Raw genomic sequence first — 26,447 nt, 5'->3', positions numbered from 1 at the left:
CACATTTGCGATTATCTCAAAAACGGCTCGTATGCAGACCCATGTTTACTGAGACTTTTTTGCTTCTATTATTGTGTACTTTCACCTGTGTCAGTTTGCGCTATTACTTTTGAGACACCCTGTATAGTTTTGTGTTTTGATCTCTTAAGATGGTGGCTAATGAAGAAGTGTTTGTCGTTAACGACTTGACATATGGCATCATTACAGAGGAAGTTCAAGTAACAGAACGTAATATAGTTTTCCACTTTTTGTGTTGTTTATTCCTAGGGTTACCACATCACTATAAGAGAACAGTAGGACATGCTGTAACAAAATGGAGGACTTTTAAGTCAACATGTAGGACACAAAACCTTCGCAATGAATAATACATATTTCTATAGAACACGTTAGAAAGTAATATAAAAATGAGACTTTTTAGTTTTAAAAAAATGATTTCTTAAATGCAAAACTTCCAAACTTGTAATCATACTAAAAAATGAACCTCTTACTACATGATTTAACTAGTACTTCTCAGAGGAGCCAATATTTCTCAAAATTTCAGGTTTAGTCAAAATATATATGAGAGACTGAACAGTCAAACTCTTTGAAATTATAAAGACCAGTACCAAACTTTTTACAGACTTTATGAAAAAAATATTTCTCTAGTGAGTCCGTTGAGTTAATGGTAATCAAAGTACTTTCTCTAATTATGACCTATAATGTAAGCATAATAAAGGTATAATTTTAGGTATATTTGGCCGAAAGAGTGCGCTAAAATAAAAATGCAAATTTTGGGAAAAATAACATCGAAAATTAAAACAAAAAATAACAATGAAAAATTGAAGTCGTTACCTACAATATAATAGCTTGCTGGACCATAAATTATCTGACTGATGCCTGGTTGGCAATGTGAAGCAAAAATTAAGATAACAGAAACCATAATACTAGAGAAAATGAATGAGACAGGAAAGTTCAATGGGACACACGTACCTTTGGTCCGAGTCTTCAACAGGAAATGCCTTGCACACATTTATTATGTCCAAACACACCAGGCCAACACATAAAGTTCTTTTACTTTCAGTCATTGTGTGCAATTTTAACCTACCCAGACCTACAATGAACAAAACCCCAATGAATCGCTGCAATATGACAACAATAAAATGTTCTGCCTATTCCAGGACAGCATGCAAAAACATGCAACACATTTAGTAAACAAACATCCAGCAATTTATATGAATGCTTAACTGTCTCTGGTGAAGGGAAGAGTCTGATTAATATTTCATGTAAAAAAGCCAATTTGAAGATCTTTGACCATACAAAGATTATAGGCTGTCTAAGGCATAGACAGACAAAAAAGGGGGGGGGGGAGGATAGAAATAAATGCAACATTTCAGTTCATCATAGTTGAAGTTTTTTCCAAAATATTTATTTAACCCTAGAGAGCTAACATGGAAGATTTAGTTGGTTGGTTGATTTGGTTTTTTAAGTCCACTTTATGCACAGTAAGGCTAATTGCGACTGGACCTACAGTTTAAAGTGGGATCCGAATCACTATGTACTTCCACCGGGTATCGAACCACTGCGCCATCAGGGAGGCCCCTAACGTGGAAGATTCAAAACGTTGAAGCTAAAGCGTAGTAATTTTGATGTCGTTGTCATTTTGTTTTATGTGTTTTAGTGGAAATTATAATTGGCTAATAACATACATTTGTTTTTTATAGTATTCATAACAACCAAGTAAAGTTTGACAAAATTTAACATCAATAGATGCATTTAAAACAACAATTTGTATGGTATTCTCCACATATTGCTTTGGAACAATGGATGCAAAAACTCTGCTTTTCTTTTATCCTCCTTTTATTGATAAGGCACAGATCTTGTGTTTTGTTGTTCCCTGGGCCTCTGTTTCATCCCTATATATATGTAACATTTCCACCATGGACAAAGTAGCAGGAGTGGAAAGTTGCACATTTTAAGATGGTGCATCAACCATAGCTTCATAAGTTCAGTGTGGAGTTTCTTTGCAAACTGCTGCCGATTCAGTGGTTCATCATTATAGATGACCTTGCATCTTGGTTTGTGTGTATAAACCACATAACTGTTCTCTATTTATCATACTGTAAAAGACATCTTCTTGTCTTTCTGATGCAAGTCTTCTGATTACACATGTCACTCGGTGTGTACAGTGTGCTTTCAGAAGTTGGATTGATGGAGTTGTCAAAAACAGCAACACCACATTGTTTGGTTTGGTTTCGTTTGACAGAAGTGTTTTTTCCTGATCGAAAGAAACATAGATGTGCCAACTTTTTACTTATGTTAAAGCTAACACTTCGTCAGAATGACTAGGCAGATCAAATAACCCAAAATAATTAAACTGGTTGTAAAGTGGTATAAAGAGGAAATAAAAAGCAGGCTTAATTCAGGAAATGCATGTTACTTTTCTCTTCTCCTTTAATATCTAAGAAACTAAAAGTTAAAATATACAAAACAGTAATTTTGCCTGTAATATTATATGGATGAGAAACTTGGTCCCTTATGTTGAGAGAAGAACATAAATTGAGAGTATTTGAAAATAAGATTCTTAGGAAAATATATGAGGAGACAGGTGAGTGGAGAAGGTTACATAATTTAGAACTACATAATTTGTATTCATGTCCAGATATTATTAGAATGATTAAATCCAAAAGACTTAGATGGGCAGGCCATGTAGCACGAATGGGAGACGAAAGAAGAGTTTACAGGATTCTTGTTGGGAAACCTGATGGTAAGAGACCAGTAAGAAGACCAAGACGAAGATGGAGGGACAAGGTTGAGATGGACCTAAAGGAAATCGGTAGGGATGGAAAAGAGTATTTAGATCTTGCTCAAGATAGGGACAGATGGAAGGCCTGTGTTGCTGCAGCCATGAACCTTCAGGTACAAGAAGGCTAGAGAGTTAGTTAGTTATAAAGTGTTATCAGCTCAGCCATAGTTTTTACTAATAAAAAGTGGTGAAATGGCACGGTTTTATGCAGGCCATACTTTGGGATCAAATATATTAGTTATTTATGTTTTCTGCACACTGGATTCAATTTTATATTCTGTAAAACATCGAAATCTGTCAATTAAAAAAATCAACATAATTCTCTAGGGGGTACAGTACATCAACAGCCCTGGCATTAGTGTACACAAAATAGCAGAGGTGAGTGACCCCATTAGAATTCTACCTGTAGGGAACTGTCAAGAACGATGTGTATGCCACAAAGCTGCAGACCCAGGTTGACAATGCGATGGAGGCTATGCTTCACTTCCTGTGAAAACCATATGTGCTTTTCGTCTATCGTTTCAGCATTGCAGGTGATGTATTGCTGCCAATGGTGGTCATTTTGAACATTCTCTCTCACTCACTCACTCACTCACTCTCACTCTCACTCTCTCTCTCTCTCACACACACACACACACACACACACACACACACACACACAAAAGTTTACACTTGCTGTTAGTAGTGTTTCTGTTATTAATGTTCAAAGAGTGTTAACACTATTTTGGGAGAGACTGTATTGTACTTGACTTATATTATTTCAAACTTAATTAGCTATTAGAGTGGCTTACTGATACACACACACACACAGGATTAATATTAACTTACTGAATAGTTAGTGAAAAAAGACTGAACAAGCATATCAAACCTGCATTCCATGCCAATGCTCAACTAGTGAACTATCATCTCCCAATTGCAAGGACAAGACAATAATTGTCACATCTAAAAGCTGCTTGATGTTTGGTCCTACTCAATGTCAATAACAAAATGAATTAATCTAAAAATTATTATTAGTTTTAATTGCATTAAAACAATGTGAATGCACATAATTTGCATATTTCACAAATGAAACTTACTAGCATTTGTAGCGTATATGATTCACAGGCAAATGAAGTCAAACTTTGCTACATTTTTAAAGCATCACGCATGTAACACATTCTCTTTTTCATGAATTCAGGCTATGTCATCATTCTCAAGTTTTCTTTCATTTCTTAGTAGACACCACAAAGTACTCCATAATTCTATGAAATCAGTTCATTATGATTATTTTAATCCAATCTCATGCCGAGAACCTTATATTTTGTGCGTGAAATGTCACACAACTAATGCTGGAATACCCCTGTTGCAGAATACAGTGTATTTTAAAAGGCCTTCAGGATTCTAAAAAGCTGTAACTTTACAGTAATAGGTTTATTACAATGAAAATGTTGTTTTTTTAGAGAATTTTTTTTAATTTTGTTCTGCCCACATTTTGAATAACGTGTGTGCAGGTGATCACATATTTGTTTTGGTGGGGAGGTTCCAAACATTTGGAAAAACACCTCCAAGGGAGACAAGTATCCACAGATGGTACGAAAAGTTTAAGGCTGCAGGAAGTGTAGTAGATTTGTCACATATTGGGACGCCAAGAACGAGTGTCTATATGATGGATGCAGTGCAGGGAAGCATGCCATGGAATCCAATGCAATCATTTAAACAAAGATCCTTGGAACTGGTAGGGTCGAGGTCTACCTCACACAGTATCTTGTGCAAGAAAGTGAAAACCAGGCCCTATAAGTTGAGATTTGTACACAATCTGATAAAAGAGGATTGTGGCATAAGGAATGAATTTTGTGAATTAATGTTACCCTGATTAAATGGTGGTGGTGGTGATGGCTTTCAGTTTCTACTTCTTTTCTCTGATGAAGCCACGTTGAAGGATATCCCCAAGTGCATGGTGCGTAGTTTCCATGGGGCACCTCATTGTGGTTCATTCTGCTCGAGGATGACACAGTGGATGGCAACAGACATTTCTTATCCGGAACTTCAGAGGTTAGGCAAGATGCAAGATGGTGCTCTCCCACATTTAGAAGTTCGTGAGTTTCTTGATGCTAAATTTGGGGGGAGATGGATTGGCCAGAGGACCCACACCTTAGCCCGCAAGGTCACCAGACCTTACGCCTTGCGATTACTGGCTGTAGGGACATGTCAAGACACAGAAACCGAAAGATCTTGGTGACCTGAAGTTCAAGATATGTGACGTGATTCACAACATTCCAGATGAGAACCATCAGGATACCATTCTCGGATTCAAACAAAGATTGCAAGAGTGTTTGGACATGAATGTTCCCCAGCTGGAGATCTGGCGATGAACCAAACCACATCAAACATTAATTTTAAAGTTTCCTCTGTGTAACAAACAATATTTCATTGTAATAGACTTATTACTTTAAAAGTTATGTTTTTATAATCCTGCAGGACTTTTAAAACACATTGTACAGTGGAACTGGATTTAATTTTTCCTTTCTTCACTTTTAACCTTTAGCCGACAGTTGGCATATTTATATTCTGTGGCATGTGTTGCCTTCCAGATGGCTCCACGTGGCAGGAATTAAAGAGTTATTTCTTGAAAATTACACATTTCAGTTCTGTCTTTTTCCTTCATTTGCATACATATGAAGGTATGACATACTGGAATGACAAAACAACATATCGATTGTTACTATTATTAACAAGCAGAGTTTGAAAACATACTTTGTTCCCCTCTGAGTATTATGGAATAGACTTTAAAAAATGAGTTTATAACTCTTCAACCACCACTTTTTGCCTATATATTTCATTTTACATGTAAAGAGAACAAAAGAACACCAACAGCATGCAACAAGTAGGGGGGGATGGACAATTTTGAAAATTTTGACTTTTGAAAATGTGTAATTTCAGTTTTCTTTTTTATTTTATTTTATAATTAGGGGATAGGCATTACCGTCCTCAAAGAGTGGTCTTTTGTTGTGCTTCCATCCAAATTTGGAAACACTAAGTTGAAGTTTATTAAGATTTAAAAACACTTTAGAGACCCATTAATCAACTGTCAAGAGGCGATATGCATTTAATTCCTTTAGAGAAATCGTCCAAGATAAGAACTGTCAACATGATGTGTTTTTGTGTGGCTAGTCACACACTGCTGTGTGTACATATGCTTTCTGTTTGTGTATTTCATCATTTTAGTTCAGTTCTTCCTCTGAGGAGACCCTAATACAGGGTCGAAAAGTTACATGTAAAGTCTTTTTAAATCTTAATAAACTGCTTTGTCAGCAACTTAGTGTTTTTAATATGGAAACATGGCTTAATAATATTACCAAATCAATAGGACCAACACTAAAAGCAAAATTATGGAAATTCTTTCTGTAAGCTGGCAACACTGCCACTTTATACATGGTTACTATTCCCCCCCCCAAGAAGTAGCTCCCCAATTTGTGCACGATGGTGGTTGGCCACTGATCCCGTACATTGGCTGCAATCTCAGGAGAAAAGCTGCTACATTTCCCTCCCAGGAGACTCAAACCAGCACAGTGCGGGACAATAGTAACGAGATTACTATCTAACAATCTGAAGTTGAACCAAACACTTGCTGCTACAATCCATGAAACAATGGTATAACAAGGAGCACTTGCAGGGTTCCCACATTAACTGTAAATGTATTTTTCCTGAGTTTTCCACAATCACAATTTTTTCCAGAGCACTTGATAGCTAGTACTATATGTCTAGATAGTAAATACTCGGTTGATGGTGGCGTTGCAAGCAAAACTTGAAATATGAAAAATTTTAAGATCAAATGTGAGACTGAACACACCATTTCCATCTCAAGTTTTCTGTTAGTTGCGTCCCAATAATGTATTCCAGAAGAATTTCTATGGATGGCTAAAGGTAAAAAATTGTAGAGGTCTGGAAAACAACTACATCTGAACGAAAATAAGTGAGAAGAAATATGCGTCGCCAGTGGTGAAACACTTAAAAAACTTTCATGGTAAGTAAATACCTAGGAAATCACCTAGAACTAGAAGCAGTAGGTGGGTGGGTAGTGTTATGGCTTCACGTTCTGAAGGGTGCATGTTCGAGCCTGGTTAGAGAAGTTCTTTTTTTCTTCCAATGAGGGTTCAACATACACAGTGTGTCTACTAAGTTTTAGGACTGCAATGAAAAACATACTTAAAGGAAAGCAATCAAAACTTTTATTGTATATTCTTCAGTATATATCCCTCCTAAGTGGACACACGTGTTTGCACGGTCGTACAGTCTGGATGCCGTGGTAGAAGTCACCTTCGGGACTCGAGTGTAAAACACGCGTCACACCCTTCTGAATGTCACAAACAGAGTCGAAAACAAGACCATTCAATGGGGATTATAATTTCAGGAACAGAAAATAGTCCGCAGGTGCTAAGTCCGGCGAATAAGGGGTGTGGTGCAACACGGTCACATTTGTTTTGGCCAAAAACTGCCTAACAGTAATGGCGTTTTGCACGGGGGCTTTGTCGTGCGGCAGGAACCAGTCATTGGAGGCAGCCATGGATTGTGGGACACGCTGAATCCTTTGAAGAAGTCTTTTCGTTATACCTTTGTAGTACTGTTCATTCACAGTTTGACCTTCCGGGACCAATTCCTTGCGGATAACGCCCTTCCAGTCAAAGAAAATGACGAGATCGTCTGGGATAGTCTGCAATATCGTCCTGTCCATCACGAAAGCGTCCATACCATCTAAACACATTAGACCGACATAATACTTGATCCCCGTAAGCTGCATTTATCATCTGAAGGGTTTCTGTCGCCGTTTTACTGGCTTTGAAACAGAACTTAATCGCTATTCGTTGCTCATCACTTGCATTCATGACGGGCAAATTTGACACAACTCTGCTCAATCACACATGGCACAGACACTACCACACTCGTGTACACCAAACACTGCCTGCAATAACTAGACATCTATTGCTAACTGCTTCCGTACTTGGCCAGTAGATGGCTCGCCAGACAGTTATACAACACCAACTGTCTTAAAACTTAGTAGACGCACTGTGTATGTGTGTTCGAATCCCCCTTATTCCCCAGATCTGGCCCCCTCAGACTATTATATTTTCCCAAAACTTAAGATGCACCTGAAAGGTACTGAATTTAATGACACAAAAGATGTCATAGTTTGGCATGGTTTGCAGCACAAGACAAACTTCTTTTTTTTTTTTTTTTTTTTTATCATGGGATAGAATTGTTGCAGGATCACTGTACCAAGTGTGTCAACTTGAAAGGGAACTACATTCAATAAAATGCTATCTCACACATCACTGTGTCCCTGCCACCATGTTTTCATCGCTAGGCCGGAAACTTAAATAATTCCCCTAGTATAAAGCAACATGAATCATTTATTATTTTAATAGAAACAGAAGGAATATAAATAGCAAACTAAAAGAAACATCACTTTATGAAATGACAGCTTGACACTGGGTTTAAAGGTCAACATGTTTCCCACACAAACACAATATCACGATCACTCGCACTCAGTTGCACATCCACGGCATTTTGACAGGTACTGTCCTGGCAACACACTGACGTATCAGTTGAGACTGTGCACCAACCCTTGCTTCCAGCGCCATCCAGCGATGAAATTAAGAATTATTAACTGGTACACCTGGTAAAAAAAACAAGGGGTACAAAGTTTTGAGCTCTGTATTGGACATTTTGTCAGGGAAGCAATTTGAACTCTATGGAATTGAAAGTGACTTAACAGCAAGTGACATTGTTCATTTTAAGTACGGTCCTCTTGTGTCGGTGGAAGTAGAGATAAATTTTTCCGTGTACAAGGCTCTCTTTTCTGAGCAACCATTCACTTTTGAAAATTTGCATATGATTTTCGTTGTGTACTGCAACTCAGTACTTAAAGTGTAAAAGATGACAAAAAGTGAACTTTCTTACTTGTACTACCATATGCAATGAACATGTGATAGATACTGTAATGTTAATTTGTAATTTGAATTTCTTTTGGTAGTTTATAAATTTGCTTTACAAATCTTTCAGCATTTTTAGGTCATTTTTCTAAGTTTATAGGACATTTTCTTGCATGTATTAGGTCATAAATGCATTTTTTAAAGGTCATTTTCTGGCAATTTTAAGGTCATCAAAATAACTAGCCCTAGTGATGTGTAATCCAAGGTCTTCTGGTAACAAATTGTGGTATGTCACTCCTTTTTCATTGGTTCGTAAACAATGTTATATCTTTGTGCAAATATCATGTCATTATGTAAATAAAATATAGGTGTGTTTCACCTACATTACAAACTGTTGTAGTGTGGGATTGAGCAACCATGATTGCGGCCGGATCTTGTAAACATACGGAATTCAAGCGGGCCATACAGGAGATTTCAACCTTGTTTACGATGGTACTGTGCAGTAGGGTAGGCTGATTTTTTTTTTATTATTATTATTATTTTTAAAATTCAACTATGGCTATATTGAAAAAGTTGTGACTAGTATCACTTACATTCCTCACCAAATAAGAAGATTTTTAAACAAAAATTAGTCAGGCCCCTGGAAGGAATTTCAATTTTTTCAAACGTTCACCGGGATAGTAAGGAAAGGCTAGTAAACTAGCCCGGTAATACTTAAAAATATTTTTTCACTATTCTAAAACATTCAACCTAACCCTGTTAACAAAATATAATTTTACTATATTGCCTGTAATACTAACAGAATTTACATACAACCTGGCAACAGGGCACACAGTCAAGTTAAGACATGTTTACGTCTATGAATGCGTTACTTTTAAATATTCACAAATCAGTTGATGTTTGTCAGCACTGCTGTTCGGATATGTTGTGTATTAAGTTGTGTTCTAACTAGTGTGCGTTCGTTCATACTGCATAATAAGTAAGTTTGTGTGTTTAATGGAAATGTCATTACTTTGAACTAATTAACAATGTCAAAGAAAACATGTGCAAATGTTAGTATGTACTTATTTGGAACCGAAAAAGACATTTTACCGGAAAAAACTAATGTGTTGCAAACTTTTGAAGACATAATACGATGTTTTCAAAGTGTTTGTTTGGAGCTAAAAGGCGAAGGAAGCAAGCAACCAGAAACAAGATCGGTTGCTGACATTGTTGCCACAAAACTTGAAGATATTTGGAATAGAGCATCTCTTCCAATTGTTTCCCATAAAAGAATAGTGGATATGATTGTACAGTACAATAATAAATATCAAACAGTTATTAAGCCACCCAAAAGTAGAAAGACGACATTTTTAAATAAAAAATTAAAAATATTCATAGATGACGCCAAACAATTATTTGATATTTGTTCTTGTAATTGTTTGAACAGCTTAACCTGCAACTGCAATAAGACAAAGAAGATACCTGAATTAGAATGGAGATTCATAGAAGATCAGAGAAGTGAAAGAAAGATGACAATTGGTAACATAGACAGACAGGTAACGGCTAAGCTGAAAAAGAAAACTGACAGAAAGTTTAAAGTGTGTCAGCCAAAATTTGAGAATGTGATTAATGAACCTGTAGCAGGTCCCAGTGGATTCTGTGATGATAAAGTCTCTAATATAACTTTGGTATCTAGTGACAATGACAGTGATAGTTCTTTGAGTACACTTTCAAATGATAAAGATTTCATATGGTCTTATTCCCTTGAAAAGCGACCAAAACTGACAGATAATAATTCTCAAAAAAGACTTTCTCTGGCCCATACGGCAAAAGCCATCGATTCGACAGGTGTGTCTAGTTGCGCTGCAGCTAAAATAGCAAATGCCATCTTGGAAGATGTAAATCTTATTTCAAAAGATGATGCAGCCTTAGTCGTGGATAAAAAAAAATCGAAGAGAAGTGAATTGAAATTGCTCTTTAATTTTGCCTTAGAATATGTTGTTAGGAAGGTAAAAGAAATTAACGAAGGACTAAAATTAAATGGTGTGACTCAGTTGTTAGCATATGCAGATGATGTAGACTTATTAGGGGATGATATAAATAAAATTAAAAATAATGCTAAAATATTTTTCAAAACTGCTAAAGAGATAGGTTTGGAAGTTAACAAAGAGAAAACTAAATATATGCTTACAAGCTGAAACCAAGTGTTAGGTAATAATCAAAATCTAATTATTGATAACAACTCATTTGAACCAGTTTCCAAATTCAAATACTTAGGAGTAATATTAACAAATGAAAATTATATGAGGAAATAAAAAGTAGGCTTAATTCAGGAAATGCATGTTACTTCTCTCTTCATAAACTTTTGTCTTCTCGTTTAATATCTAAGAAACTAAAAGTTAAAATATACAAAACAGTAATTTTGCCTGTAGTATTATATGGGTGTGAAACTTGGTCCCTTACATTCAAAGAGGAACATAAATTGAGAGTATTTAAAAATAAGATCCTTAGGAAAATTTTTGGACCTAAAAGGGATGAGGAGACAGGTGAGTGGAGAAGGTTACATAATTAGAACTACATAATTCGTATTCATGCCCAGATATTATTAGAATAATTAAATCAAGAAGACTTAGGTGGGTAGGCCATGTGGCACGAATGGGAGAGGAAAGAGGAGTTTACAGGATTCTTGTTGGGAAACCTGATGGTAAGAGACCTGTAGGAAGGCCAAGACGAAGATGGACCTAAATGAAATCGGTAGGGATGGAAAAGAGTATATAGATCTTGCTCAAGATAGGGACAGATGGAAGGCCTGTGTTGCTGCAGCCATGAACCTTCAGGTTTAAGAAGGCTAGAGAGTTAGTTAGTTAGAAGTGAATAAAAATAGATGTCAATTTCAAGAGGTTAGAAAGGATGGGATAGCTTCTATTAAAGGCCTCTACTTTGACGGAGAAAACATCAAACCATGTTCCTGGAAAATGGTAGCCGGAGTATTAAAACTGAAGAACACGTAGCGTTAATTGAAGAACCAGGAAGTTTGTTTTTAGGACATATAGCTCTCACACTGACCAACAATATTTGTTCAAGATGTGTCAGGCGATCAGAAAGGTAACTTGTCCCGAAAGCCTAGAAAACTTTCACACTCAAGGTGGTTGACGACAGCAAACTGTATGCTGAGATTATATGTGGCAACAGAAAATACCTCAAAGAATCTACAAATACTCACAGAATTTGTAGTGAAAGTTTACTCGTGTATGTGGTTTGAAATAAAGGCTCAGACAGGACTAGAAAATGGGGCAAGACATTTATGGAATACAATTAAAATTTCAAGGGAACTTCCTAATTCTGTGAAGGTTATTATTGATAAAGTATTACAAGACAATGGTTATTTTAGACATTCGGAAAATCTTCTTACAGCAATGTTAACAGATTCACGTCAACACATTAGGGAGTTAACTGTCAAAAGGATCCTTAATGCCAGAAAAAAAAAAATGTAAATAATAGACTTTTCAAAATACCCAAAATTAGTTTTGACGCTGAAGATTATCTCGAACTCATAGACTGGTTTAATTGTACAGTGACAAAATCCCCGTAACAAAACGTTTATCTGAAGAACAACTGTTGGACATAGTAACAAAAGGTCCAATATCATTTGACCACTTTCCTTGCCACACTCAAGCAGTTGAAAGGTGTGTTAAGCTAATAACAGATGCATCATCAAAAGTGTGCGGTGAAAAATCTAGGGTTGTTTATATACGCGCCAAGTTGGAAGCAAGAAAAAACTTACCAAAATTTGAAAATAAAAAGCAATACTTCACTGCAAGGCATTAGTAAGTGAAATTTGACTTGGAGGGTGGGAGGGTGGAACTCAAGGTGCAGCCACCTCCCCGTGGTGAGTTCAGGGTTGATTCAATATTCAATGCATTTGAATAAGTCAATGATTTCCTATAAGTTTTTTTTTTTTTTTTTTTTAATATTGATTCAAGCGAAGAGTTGCACAAAATTCTAAATTTCGAAAGTACATACACATTATAAGCCAACAAATGATTATCTAATGACTAGACTGCGACAATTTAAAAAAATATTTTTTTCAAAAAATTCTATCCCCCAGGGGCCCAGCTAATTATTTGTTTTTTTTTCAACTATTTTTTCACCCAAGTATAAGCAGCCATAGACACAACTTTTCCATATTAGCCCCACTTGAATATATATATAAAAAAAATGGCCATTTTCAGTTCACCCTACTGTGCAGTATTCAGTTGTTTAACAGAAATTCACGTTCATCCTCGAATTTTCCAAACAGAAAGTGCACTTCACGGCACGGGAATTGATAAGTGTTGATCAGAAGATACCGTGTCATCTGGTTGGTGAAAGTAAATTGTGTCAACATTAATGAACAAAGCAAACATTACAGTGTGTTCATTGAACATTTCCTCTCAGGTAAGTTCATATGCCACCTTTCTCTGCACCTTTTAGCATAAATGGTTCAAACTGGTGTGTTTATTAATACTTGCAATAGTGTTCCTTTGTTTTTGTTTTTGGTAGAAAGGTGCTAACGCAGATTAGAAATAGGTTATGGTGCTGATACTTCCAATAAATTTGACTATAAAAATGATAATATTCAAAGTTTGAATTTGTCTTCGGGGGGGTTATAAACAAAGTTCATTTTTCTAAAGTTTAACAGTATTAAATGAAGGTAAATTATGTGTGTCGGGGTTATTAAGTTACTGTAAAATATAAAATTTATATATATATTGAAAAAACTAGTATTTGTATTACGTATAACTGTTAACGAAAAATACAGGCTCGACATGGACTCGAACCCGGGTTTCTGGCATTCCGTGCCATTTCTCTACCACTGAGCTACTGAGCCAGCCTGGGTTCACCTGATTTTTCGCTTCCGCTGTTTTACCTGTGTGGAATCGTCTCTGCCAGTGTTACTGCAATGGGATCTGTTTGTTGCCTTGAAGCACAGTAGACGTTGACGTTGCCTCTTCCCCCAGCCCCCTGCCAGCTACAAAACAACATTCTGGTACTTCTTTAAAATTCGTATTGCATTTTTTGATGTGAAAGAACAAAATATATTACTAGACCATATTGAGTACATATGTACCCAATATGGCCTAAATGTTACTTTTTAAACAAAATCTTCCTTGCACCCATGTTATTTGGAATAGACTTCAATTTTCAGTAAACATCCAGAAATGTTCACTCTTTTGAATTTTGCGATTAGTTTTACCTTTGTGACTTTGTGCCCCAGTAGAAACATTCACAAACCTTAGGTAGGCCATATTGGGTTCAAGTACCTTACTTAGTTGTAATTATTATTATCAGCAAGCAGAAACATATTCTAGTCCTTACGATGTGCTCCACTGAGACATATTGATCAATTACATGATTTTCCCAGAGATCTTATTATTTTTCAAATTCCCTAAGATTTCCATGTTCTCCATGTGTGTGGGAACCCTGACTTCTATGCTGGTGGGTTGGTGCTAAAGTGGTTAAGAGGTGAGAAGCAGCTGCAAATAAGTGAACACAATATCCATAAGATTATCCTGCTTATACATTAGAAACAAACTGTATTAATAGTTTACTGATTGAGGAATGTTTTAATAAAACTTTTATTTACTAACCCATTACAGGCCTTTATCACAAAACTGGCCTTGATGTGGAAAGGAAAGGTGCAGAGAAAACTGAGCAAAGGGCGCCATTTTTACGTGAAAAATATGTCCATTTATGAATGAAAATTTGGTGAAATGTCTGGTGTCCTTAACCCACCATACATGAAAACATTCTTGTGTGATTTATTGAGATTATTTTGCATATGAACTATTTCTTTGTTTTTAGTTTGTGTAGATGTATTATAGTGTAGCAATAAGATTTTTTTGGTGGTACTATTTATTATGTCCTATTCATCGTCACAATATAGTTAGCATTTAGCCTAACTTCAGAAGAAGAAATACGGTGCTTGAGTTTGGTGCAATAAGCGAGACCCAGATGTAATATGGTACTTGAATTTTTGTTTGGAAGGTGGGCATGCGTCTTTAGTGTGGTAAGTGCTTGTGAACCAAAATGCAGCACACAATATCACAGGAATGTATGGATGAAGTTGAAAATATGGCAGCGAGCAGTGAGCTGGTTAAATTAATTTTTAGGAGTTCCAAATGTAATTTGGATTACTCTGCTCTGACCAGAACATTTTTTTCAAAATATGTAACTGTCTCTGGAAGAAAAAAAACTGGCGCAACAGCCCGTGAGGGCAAGAGCCTACCCACTTATTGTGTGGTTGGCATGACGAATCCCCAGTTGATATATATATATATATATATTGGAATAGGATCAGAAAAGGTGCCAGAAGGGCGGATAAATACAAATGATGAAGGAGACAGTAAACACTCACTTTACTGTCTCTTCATCATTTCCTTCATGATTTGTATATATATATACATATAAGCTTACTGAGTCTTGAAAATATATACAGTACAGTGGAGTGCAAATTTTTTAAAGAGAGCGAGATTAGTTATACTTTTGTCTTTAGAAGTACTATTATAAAATAGTCAACAGAAATGCATTATGGGATAAAATTAAAATATTAAAAAAGTATACTATATTCTGAGGGAAAAAAAAACAAAAGTGGTAAATATGGATGGACAAATATTGATCTGAAAAATGTTAATTTTTATTCAATCACAAATCCCTTCTAAATAAATTTGATTTATTGTCAACGAGATGTGCATACAATAATAGTTTCAGATTTTTCCATATAATCAATAGAAACTCGATACCACAAGAAGCACAACTGAAACTGATATGAATTAATTTACAAAGTAAACTACACTAGAATATCATGATTCAAGCTTTCTTCCTTCTTTAGAAATATTGAAGTGGCAATACAGTTAATGGTGTCACAACTGAAGAATTACTGGCATTTAATTATATACAATCTCAAAAACACAATCTCAAATAATACAATAACATTTTAGAAAAAACCTCAATCTGTTTACATTTCTTACATCTTCAAAAATTTTCCCCAGTGGGGGGGAGAAACTAAAAATCTATCATAGTTTTGTGGGCAAAAATAGAAATTCCTCATTAATTGAACAAAAATTTATTTTCGGTTTCTGGGAATTTAATATTTCAGAAGTTGCCCTGCATCTGTGGACTTTGTCTACTTGCAAGTATTCCAAAGATTTTGAACATTCAGAAATGGATTTCAAGAAGTATCCAGTCACAGATCTTAACCGACCGAGATATATCTTCCTCAAATGCTGACAACGTACCAGTATATCCACCACACCGCTATCAGTAATACCATTACATTTCACAATTGTAAGGCTCTGCAATGCGGGGCAGTTGATGGGGAGGTTTTGGGCAAATTCATCATTGACATGTGTCAAATAAAGCTTTAGTTCTAATATTGGTGAAACACACAAGAAATCACCCCTTACCGATTTCATTTCCATAAGGTTCATACCTTTTAAAGATTTGCAGCGACTCAGAATTTCCCGTATACCACTGCTAGTTACATTTTGACAGAAACGAAGGGTGACACTCTGCAGTAACACACAGTTCATGGATATTGACTGTACAACACAGTCATTGACACTATCAGAATGAAGAATTGTAATTGCTAATAAACCAGCCAAATTTCTATTTCTGAAAACTTCACACATGACTGAAGGTGATGCTCCTACCATTCCCAGCGACAAGAACTTTAAATTCAATTCTTTAATCTTGCAAAAATTTTCATCGCTTATCGTACTGCAGTCGTCCACCAGAAGAGACTGCAATTTGGTACAACTGGACATTGCATTCAGAAACAACCCAACTGCGGAGTAGCTACATAAACTGAACACAAGTAATGTGTTCTTAGTTTTTTCCAAAAAGTAAATTAAGTCCTTGTCACATAAGTCTGAACAGTATTCCAACTTAAATTGTTGAAGGTATTTACAACTGTCAGCAATACCTCTAAGGTCAGAACCTTTCATACAACAAAACAATGGTATGCTCAATTTTCTTAAATTTGTAAACTTCCTGATCATATTTCTAATTCCTTCTATGAACAGATGACCTGTCATGGAACAACGTTCATAAGAAATATGAATATTAAGTTCCTTTAGATGAATAACAGAATCTGTCCTGAATGTATGCAGACGAGAGGGAGGAAATAGTTCGCAGTCACTAATACTTAAATTTAGTACCTGTAGAGCTGTACAACATTCAAACAAAGTATTCAAGATTTTCACTGAATCCTGACCATTTCTGTTTTCCACACAGACTTCTTGAAGGTTGGGATTTTCAGAGATGATTCTTACTATTTCATCTACATTAGACTCTGCATTACAAACAAATTTCCGGTTCTTCCACACGTTTTTATCATTCACTATATCTTTCCACCGGGAACATACATTGCTCACATTTGAAACTAAGTCTGATGTTGATATATACTGAAATATGTGCAGAAGCACTTCATTCGACAACGTATTGATGTTTGCTGCCATGGTCTAGGCAAATGCTGAAACTGTGTAAACAGCAACTAACCGAAGATAATATACACTCTGCCTGAAAAACAAATACAAGATTACAGAACACTGTTCAAACCATATAAGCATACACACGCACACATGCAAGGAGGATTGATTTAAATTGGGTGATTTTAAAAAATCACAGATTTAAATCACTTTTTAATTTGTAGAATTTAGTACATTACTCTCGTAATCATTTAATGATGTTTATTAGGCTCAAAGAAAGGGGAAAAAAGGAAACAAAATATGTTCTGATGGGGTGAAGTAAAAGAAAATGTAGTATGTAAGCTGTAAACATACTTAAATTCATCTTGATTTAAAATTCAAAAATATTTATAGGCAAAAAATAGCAAACATTTTGTTTAGAAAAATAAACAAAATACTAATCATGTTAAACCGTAAACAGTGTCATTATCACTAAACTGTAAATAAACATGGCAGCAGATATTTTGCAAACTATCATTTGCACTATCAAAATTGCCGAAATTCAGCTGCAAAAGCTATAAAGTATATTTCAAGTTACAATTATATAGTCATATCATAAATTCTGTTACAGACAGGGATGGCAACACTGGTTGGCAAGGTAACCCCGCAATGTTGGATCAAACAACAACCAGTATCATTGTGTGTTTGGCTGTGGTAGCAGAAAGGTGAATTTCACTGCGAGTCGAATGGAATGTGGTGTGTACGAGAACCATGTGGCAGTAATCGCACTGCACAAAAATTTTCAACACCCTGAAAAAGCTGAATATTCACAGGATGTTCGTGCATCGGACCATCAACAGATACTGTGACACAGGGACAATTAAGGACCGCCCCAGGAAAGGTTAACCTCGCAGTGTGAAGAGCCAGAAGCTCGTGAAAGCAGTGGCGGTGCGGATTCGACGAAATCCTGTCAGGAAACAAGCAGTGATGGATCGAGAGATCAACATTTCGAAAATGTCAATGTCGAGTGTGCTCCGAAGTGACCTACGACTCCACGCTTATTGGCAAAGTACTGGTCACTTCCTCACGCCACAGCTTCAGGTCCAGAGGGAGCAGAAAACAAAAAGACTCCTTCAGCGTTACACAAATGGTGGGCACACGAGGATCCTTTTCACGGCCAAAAAAATGTTCACAATTGAAAAGTCTTACAATCGTCAAAACGACTGTGTGTATGCCTAGACATCCCAGGAAGCTCATGAAAATATGCCACGGATCCTCAGAGGCCATCATCCCGCCTCAGTGATGGTTTGGTGGGAGTTTTGTACGATGGCACAACTGATCTCCACTTCTGTGAACATGGTGTGAAAACATCTGCAAAAGTGTATTAAGCGATAGTGTTTGAGCCACTTGTGAAATTGATGACCCGCAGCATTTCAACAATAAGCCGTGGAGCTTCCAGCAGGACTCAGCACCGGCCCACAAGGCAAAGAGCACACAGGAGTGGCTTCAGAGGAATGTGCCCGATTTCATTGCTCCGGATAATTGGCCCGTCAGCATCCTGACCTCAGCTCATTGGACTACAGGTTGTTGTCCGTTTTGGAGGGCATTGTCTGTAGGAAGACGAATCCAAACATTATGAGCCTCAAGCGTTCTATTGTGAAGGCAGTGGCAGACTTTCCCCTCCAGACCGTGCATGCTGCGATCTATGACTGGCCTCGGAGAGTTCGGGCCTGTGTGAATGTGTGAAGGCCAGAGGTGGCCATTTTGAACAGTGATTGGTGTTCTGTGTTGGCCAGACTTGTACCTTTGTAACATCCAAATATTAATACATTAGCTTGATCACTGTGCCTGTAGTTCATTATTAACTTTGTAACAGAATTTATGATATTACTAGGTACATCCAGAATATTATATTTCACTGTAAGAAAATTTACTGAATTTTTTATAGTTTCATTAACACTCAACAATTATTTCCATAGTAGGTTAATTATTTTTGTATCAGAAACAGAGAAATGTATATTTACAAATATTTTTTGTATTTGCTTTAATCAACTACTCAAATATTTTACAGGGCCATTTACTAGAAAAAATCTTTCTCTAAAAAATATATACATCTATATGCATGGTGCCAAAAGCCATACAAGCAATTTTAAGCATGTTTTTTTTTAAAAAAAAATCAAGAAAATTGATTTAAATTTAAAAAAAATAGATTTTCATCCACCCTGATACCAAGGCTTGAAATGGGCCGGAGTAGGGTTGTGGTTTGTGCATATTTGGGACCTTCCCGTTCCATTTCATCATAAATGGTGAAGGGCCATTTGGGTTAATTTAATTTTTTAGATATTTCATTCTATTTTTGTTCTCAGTGTGAACTAAATTCATAATACTCTTTAATAGTACCTCTTAATAAGTATTGTTAAGCCAGAGTATTGGTGATATGTACATGTATTCTAAAAAGATTTTTCCTAGTTGGGCAAGCTGACTACAATCCACAATTTAAGACTGCGACGCAGCCATTTTGAGTTGGTAGTTCGTGTACATGAGATACTTGTATGTAGTATGCTATACAACTGGTGGCCACAAAGACAAGTCATATTTTAATAATCTGTTCCGCAGTTGATCATCCAACGGATTCTAGACGTCCACTTCTTCATAGTAGAACTTTAACAAATATCTTTCTTGATTATCGTCGCACAAGTGATGAAAACAAGCGCTCATTTCTTATTTCGTATGCCGGTGAATCTGCACTGGCAACAACACTGGTGCTCGCTGCGGAGCACGTCCTATTACGTCATCCTTCCCAGCACTCTTCTACGTACTGGTCTGGCCTTGAGACTACGAGTGGTGCCAACTCAGCAAAATTAAGCTAAAACAAATATGACAAACTATTTTTACTGCGTAGATTGTCGGTGCCGGCTCATATCAGTTTATCAGTGGTTCATTTGATTTAATCCGGTCTTTGCAAATGCGTGCGGTGCGCGGATCGTAAACTGTAGTATTACGCATGCGCGTTAACGTTTATAACGAAGAGAAACTACAGGGCGAATGACTTCATTTTCTGAATGCGAGCGACATCGAGCAGTGGCCTGTTTTTTTTTAAAGCTAGTGGGGTGGTGGTTCTTTTGTTTATCGTACAACAATCGCTACGAGAAGGCAATCTGATAACATGCTTGCCTGTGTTCTTTTTTAAAGCACTGAAATGTTCTTGCTCTTTACTCTTGGCTGCATATTTTTGAAATGCAAAAATCAAATCATGCCGGGTCCAACGAAATCCACAATCTGCTCTGGAAAGCCCCTTAGAGGACAGGCCAGAGAAATTGTTTACAATGTTGCAGCATATTTGCAAAATCAGAAGGAGTTACATAAACTTTCAGAACGAGTTACATAAACTTAAGTATAATGTTGTAGAGTCCACAAGCACCGCCACGGGAGTATCTAAATGGACGGTTTCTCAAGTTTTAAAAGAATTGGATTGGATTGTTTTAAGTCCACTTCATGCACACTAAGGCTAATCGGGACTGGACGTACAGTTTAAAGTGGAATATGAACCACTATGTGCCTCCACCGGGAATCGAACCCGGGATCCCTTGATTACAAGGCGAAGATGATGCCACTGCGCCATCGGGGAGTTCATGTTTTAAAAGAATAAAAAGAGTCATTGGTGAAAGGTGAGCTGAAGTTCTGTACTCAAGACAGGTATGAAACAGCCCAGGAAAAAACGAATACAAATTTCGTTGAAAATCCTGACCATTCCGCTCCCTCCAGGTTGCAACACTGCGAACCAACGTCGCTGGGAAGAATGGAGTGGGTTAATGTGGTGTGAGCTGCGCTACAGCTATTTGCAGCATCTTGTTTTTAAACTTGTCAAGTTATAGTATGTCTATGGAGAGCCTTGTGGGGGGGGGGGGGGGATTGAGATGCCTTATGTAAACCTCCGTCTGCTCTATGTATCCCGAACATTTTTATGGCCTGACCTGTCTCCGGCTTATGTGCAACGTCCCTTGTGCTTTACCATGTTCTTACCCTAAGAGTGAAGTGCGTTTTCACCTGTTATTGATTGTGTTAGTCCCTGCGGTGCTGTCTTCTTCTGGATACGCTTCGCAAATATTTATGAGATCTAGGCACACGTGTCCTACACAAACCAGTCTTCTGTACATTTGTGTACATATATATTTTGCCTAAACGTTATCCCTTCGTGTTTAAGCGACAACAAATGTACATTCAAGAAGATTCTTGCACAGTTCATTAAGTGTATGGTCACTTCATACATGCTGTGGTATCATGATTGGTGGCATAGTTTCAATAAATTATCGGATATGTGAATATACAAACAAAAAGAAAAATAAATAGGTGCTCATAATCATTGACTTTAGCCCTGTAGTTGTGAACAGGTCTCATTTATCGCACAATACTTGAGCAACCTTGTGTTCTGACGTCACGGAAGCAATTTTTTTTAATTTTAGGCTATATGCCTAAGTTGTTAGGTTAGGCTAACTAGGTTAGTTCTATTAACATAAATAATATTTCTCAGTGTATTTATGCTAATAGAACCAATCCTAGCAGACTGAACCTAACCTCGTAGGCATTTCTCGTCAGAACATAAGGTTGCAAAAGTGTTGTGAAATAAGGGAGATCCGTTGGGAACAAATGACTACACAGTTTGTCAGTGTTGCAACAACCTCAGAGCCCAATTTTCCTTTTTGCCATATCTAGGGAATTATCCAATCAGATATGAGTATTTTTTCCCGCGTGTTTCTGTCGTATGCGTCATGCGGACAGTATGTAAATTGGACAAATACCATATAGACGGTGTTAAAGGCGGAGCTACTGCGGAGCATGCGCACTCGTCTGGTCCCCCTCGAACATCCGGTTACGCTTACGGTGCTATGGACGTTAATATGAAAGGGCAAAGTGGAGATTCTTTTACAAGGAAATAGGGTGTCAGCTGTGTAGCACGTGGTTGTACCACTATTCTATGGTTGTACAGTTCGATCGGGAACAAATTTATTGAGTCAAGTATCACTTCGTAGGTTTCCGAAGGACGTAGAGAGACGAAACCTGTTGATACAAGCAGAAGGAAGAAAGGATTGGTACCCGGAAAGGATTTGTACAACTTGCATTTTGTTACAAACATGTTGATCGTTTATCTGCGTATTGTGTTGTGGTGAAAAGCAAACACACCTCTTAGTGAGGTTTCAAACCAAAGCGACATGCGACAGCAGTGGTTCGCATCGAAGTGACAAGCGACATAGGCCCATTTAGTCTATAAATAAGCATTTACCGCTCATGGGAAATCAAGTCTCAGGCGGCACAATTCACGCCATTGGAAATCTGAGCGACACGTGCAGCTTGTCGTGTCGCTTCGGTACGAAAAATTTAATTGATCACTGATGATTCACTTTTAAGTGGCACGAAGATTACATACCGAAGCGACAAGCAACAGCCCGTTTACTCTAAAGGAAACAATTCACCTTGCATACGAGTACAACAGACCGAGACGACATAATGCATGGTACTGAGAAAACAACAGTCCAGTCCAAGCGACACGTGCATTTTCTCGTCATGAATTGGTTCGAAAGGAATCTTTCAGACTGCAGCGATATGTTTTTTCTTGGAAACCAACATTCAAAAATAAACAACACCTTCCGAATTAAAGCGACACGACAAATTTTAGGTGTCGCTTGTCGCTTGGAATGGACCGTTTTATCAATACCGTGGATTGTGTTGGGCCGGCCTGTTATTTGCGCAAGCGTGACTGGTGAATGGTTTGTTTTAGATCGAATGCTTCTGTGCGAAATCCCGACATCGCTTGCCGCTTCAGTCTGAAGACTCCCCTGTTGTTTGAAGTAAATTCGTGCAAGTGAAAGTGGCATGCCATATCATAGGGTTTCTCTAAATCCCTCAGGTGGAAAGGCGACGTTGAATGCACATATATTTACTAGCATTTGGTATGTGTCATTTCATTACTTCTGCAGATTTGTTGGCAAAGATTCACTTAAGCATACTTTATAATATAATAATAACACTAGTTTTATAGAATTATCTTTCCCTCACTTTTCCATTTACAAAATATATCTAAACTTTCTTACGTTTTGAGTTCGTCATGCGTGTACATGAGATACTTATATGTAGTATGCTATACAACTGGCGGCCACAAAGACACGTCATATTTTAATAATCTGCTCTGCAGTTGATCATCCGACGGATTTTAGACACCCACTCCTTTATAATAGAACTTTAAGAAATACCTTTCTTGACTATCGTCGCACAACTGATGAAAACAATCGCCCATTTCTTACTTCGTATGCCGGTGAATCTGCACTGTAAACAACGGGGACTCGCCTAAACCGGAAGTTCCGGGGGGACCGGGCAGCGAAATTTCTTTTTCCACATATCCCAGGACCCGCACCGGAAGTGATAATGAAATCCAGATTCCGGGGCCTCACAAAATCAGAGTAGCCAACCCAGAAAAATAAATTGCTTTAGAAAGAAGCTACGAACGTATGCGAATATGCCGTTTTCTTTAAACAAAAATGAGAGTTGTTAGTTAGCAACATTGCGACTGAAAGGCACCAGCACAGATTAGGACGGATTAGGGACACAATCAAGCGCAAATACAAACTTCATGGCAAAGATGTCGCATTTGCTTCTGGAAATTTTTCTCTGCGACATTTGTGCAAAAACCTACAAATAAATATAAAGGGCCATTGAATGCACATGTTAAATGAGCTCATAAATGTACAACAAATTAAGGTAATATTACATGTCAGTGGATTGCTGCAGCTTGAAATGACACCAGTATAAAGTGCTTGGAAATTTGGAGGAAGTTATTCACGTAAGAAAGATTTGGTGAATTCGATTCTTTGGAAGGGAAGTTATTTCATGAAACTCACGATCTTGTTGCCGAAAGTCTGGGCTTCGAACCCTAGCCAAGGCAAGGGCAGTTTTACCGTTCTATGCTTAGAGAAACTCATTTCCGTAAGTAGTTTCTTCTGTAAAAATGAAGAAATGTGTCTCCGATGTATGAAACTGTTACCGGCCTTACCTAACCTAGTAGGCATACCTCGTCCCCGTGATGATTCGTGAGGCTATCGTGAATTTTTGGGCTAACATCAATGGTTTTGGGGCCTACCCGTCGATGGTTTGTGGGAAATAAGGAACAACAGTAAGTACTCGTTAATGTAAGAAATAGACATTATTTTCGTTAGAAATTCATTATTTCACCTTAGGAAATGTTCCGCAATGCAGAATAGTACTTTAGCAATGTAAAAAAGTGCGAAATATATGATTTCTAGGTGTTTCCATTATACTATAATAGTACCAAAATCTCAAAGTCTATACCAAGCCTGTAGCTAGAATTGATCTCAAAGTTCATTTTTTCCAAAATTTAACAGTATTAAATGTGTGTGTTGTTAGGGTAAGACTGCAGAATATGGACTGCTTAGGAGGAACGCGGTTCATAATTTTTTGGGAATGTTTTGTAGTTAGTAATCGGGTAAAGTAAGTTTGAAGGTGAGGAATAAAAATTTTCGGTAAATGTCTGTTATATCGGACACACATTAAAATCGGATATTTTGTGTTTCGGATGGTTCATACGTACCAACTATGTATTGCGGAACATAGTTGAAGGTGCCATTATGCTTTTTACACAAAAATAACATCGATTTTTCAGATTACGAGTAAATCTTTTGGTTCCTTTCTTCCGTTGCGGAACATACAATATGCCACGCACAGCTGTGGATCATCGCGCGTCGTGCTTGTGTTTTGTCGATTTGGAGTGGGTATGCAGTGTTTCAACCTTCTTAACCGAAAAATGCCTACTTTCGTGTTCATTATGTCATCCAAACCATTGACGGATAGCCCCACAAACCATTGGCGGATAGCCCCAAAAATCATTCATGATAGCCCCACGAACCATTGACGGATAGCCCCAAAAACCATTCACGATAGCCCCACAGACCATTTCCGGCAAGGTTAGGTTAGGTAAGCATAGTTAAAAAAAATCTCAAAAAAAGGCACCTTTGGAAACACTGGCGAGACTGCGTGACTTTCGATGCTCGCGCCTTTGCAGGTACATAATGCAAACAACAGCATAATGTTGTTGCTTTGCACATAAGTTTATTATATCAAAAGTGCTTGTTTCTTGTTGTGCAGCATTCTACGGTGAGAAAATACCTCCACGAACTTTCCAAATGGTACAGAAACTCATTTCCGTAAGTAGTTTCTTCCGTAAAAATGAAGAAATGTGTCTCCGATATAACAGACATTTACCAAATTTTCTATGAAAGAAATGAGAAATTCGTATCCAAGTTGGGTGTTCTTGGAAGGAAAAAGTGACATGGTGGCACACATTTCTGCACAAATCTAGTGAAAGCAAAAAGTGCCTACGTTGTTAGGTAGGATTAGTTCTCTTAGCCCAAAGAATAATTTTTCATTGTATTTATGCTAATGGAACCTAACCTAACCTTGCAGGCATTCCTCGTCTGACGTTGGAACACAAGGTAGCAAAACTCTTGTGCGGAGAGGAAGACCCCGAAACAAATGACAGCAACTGTGTGTAAACAATGTGAACGCGAACAAATGGAGAAATGCATTGCTTTTAGTAGCAGGGAAAACTTTTTTTATGCGTAATAATATAATAGTAATCGGAAAAGTACCACCGGGAAATGGATGTTTCAGGGGATATAAATTTTGTTCGTCTATTTAGATGAAAAAAGCAGCCCATGTTCTGCAGTGAGACCGTTCCAAAACTGAAAATATCACAGGATATGAGAAACGAGTGGAAGATCGGTAAGACTGCAGAATATGGGCTGCTTAGGAGGAACGTAGTTCATAATTTTTTGGTAATGTTTTGTAGTTAGTAATCGGGAAAAGTAAGTTTGAAGGTGCGGATTAAAAATTTTCTTTGAAAGAAACTAGAAATTCGTATCCAGGTTGGGCGCTCTTGGAAGGAAAAAGTGGCACACATTTCTGCACAAATCTAGTGAAAGCAAAAAGTGCCTACGTTGTTAGGTAGTTAGGGTTAGTTCTCTTAGCCCAAAGAATAATTTTTCATTGTATTTATGCTAATGGAACCTAACCTAACAGGCCTCACCTAACCTTGCAGGCATTGCTCATCTGACATTGGAACACAAGGTAGCAAAACTCTTGTGCGGAGAGGAAGACCCCGAAACAAATGACAGCAACTGTGTGTAAACAATATGGACGCGAACAAATGGAGAAATGCATTGCTTTTAGTAGCAGGAAAAACTTTTTTTATGCGCAATAATATAATAGTAATCGGAAAAGTACCACCGGAAAATGGATGTAGAAGGTACGTACTTTCAG

At 37.3% G+C, this 26,447-nt stretch overlaps 1 protein-coding gene across 3 annotated transcripts in view; it reads right to left on the bottom strand.

Annotated features, from left to right (window-relative positions):
* The window catches only part of LOC146005322 (ketohexokinase-like), a 45,491-nt gene extending 23,987 nt beyond the window's left edge, over positions 1 to 21,504 (bottom strand). Inside the window, exons 1-2 of one of the 3 annotated variants that reach the window (XM_083144482.1) lie at positions 21,168 to 21,504; positions 970 to 1,090 (exon numbers count right to left, since the gene is read on the bottom strand). In XM_083144482.1, coding sequence (XP_083000608.1) covers positions 970 to 1,064 — 95 coding nt within the window. In that variant the 5' untranslated portion in view covers positions 1,065 to 1,090; positions 21,168 to 21,504. Of the gene's footprint in view, positions 1 to 969; positions 1,091 to 21,094; positions 21,109 to 21,167 lie in introns of those variants that run through there. The other 2 variants (XM_083144483.1, XM_083144481.1) reach the window with 2 other exon arrangements.
* Positions 21,505 to 26,447: the final 4,943 nt, after the last annotated feature.

This window comes from Lepisma saccharinum, chromosome 23 (assembly GCF_977018435.1).
Source record: "Lepisma saccharinum chromosome 23, izLepSacc3.1, whole genome shotgun sequence".
Taxonomy (NCBI): Eukaryota; Metazoa; Arthropoda; class Insecta; order Zygentoma; family Lepismatidae; genus Lepisma; species Lepisma saccharinum.
Note: the sequence above shows the minus strand (reverse complement) of the source record. Positions and strands in the feature narration are given on the sequence as shown.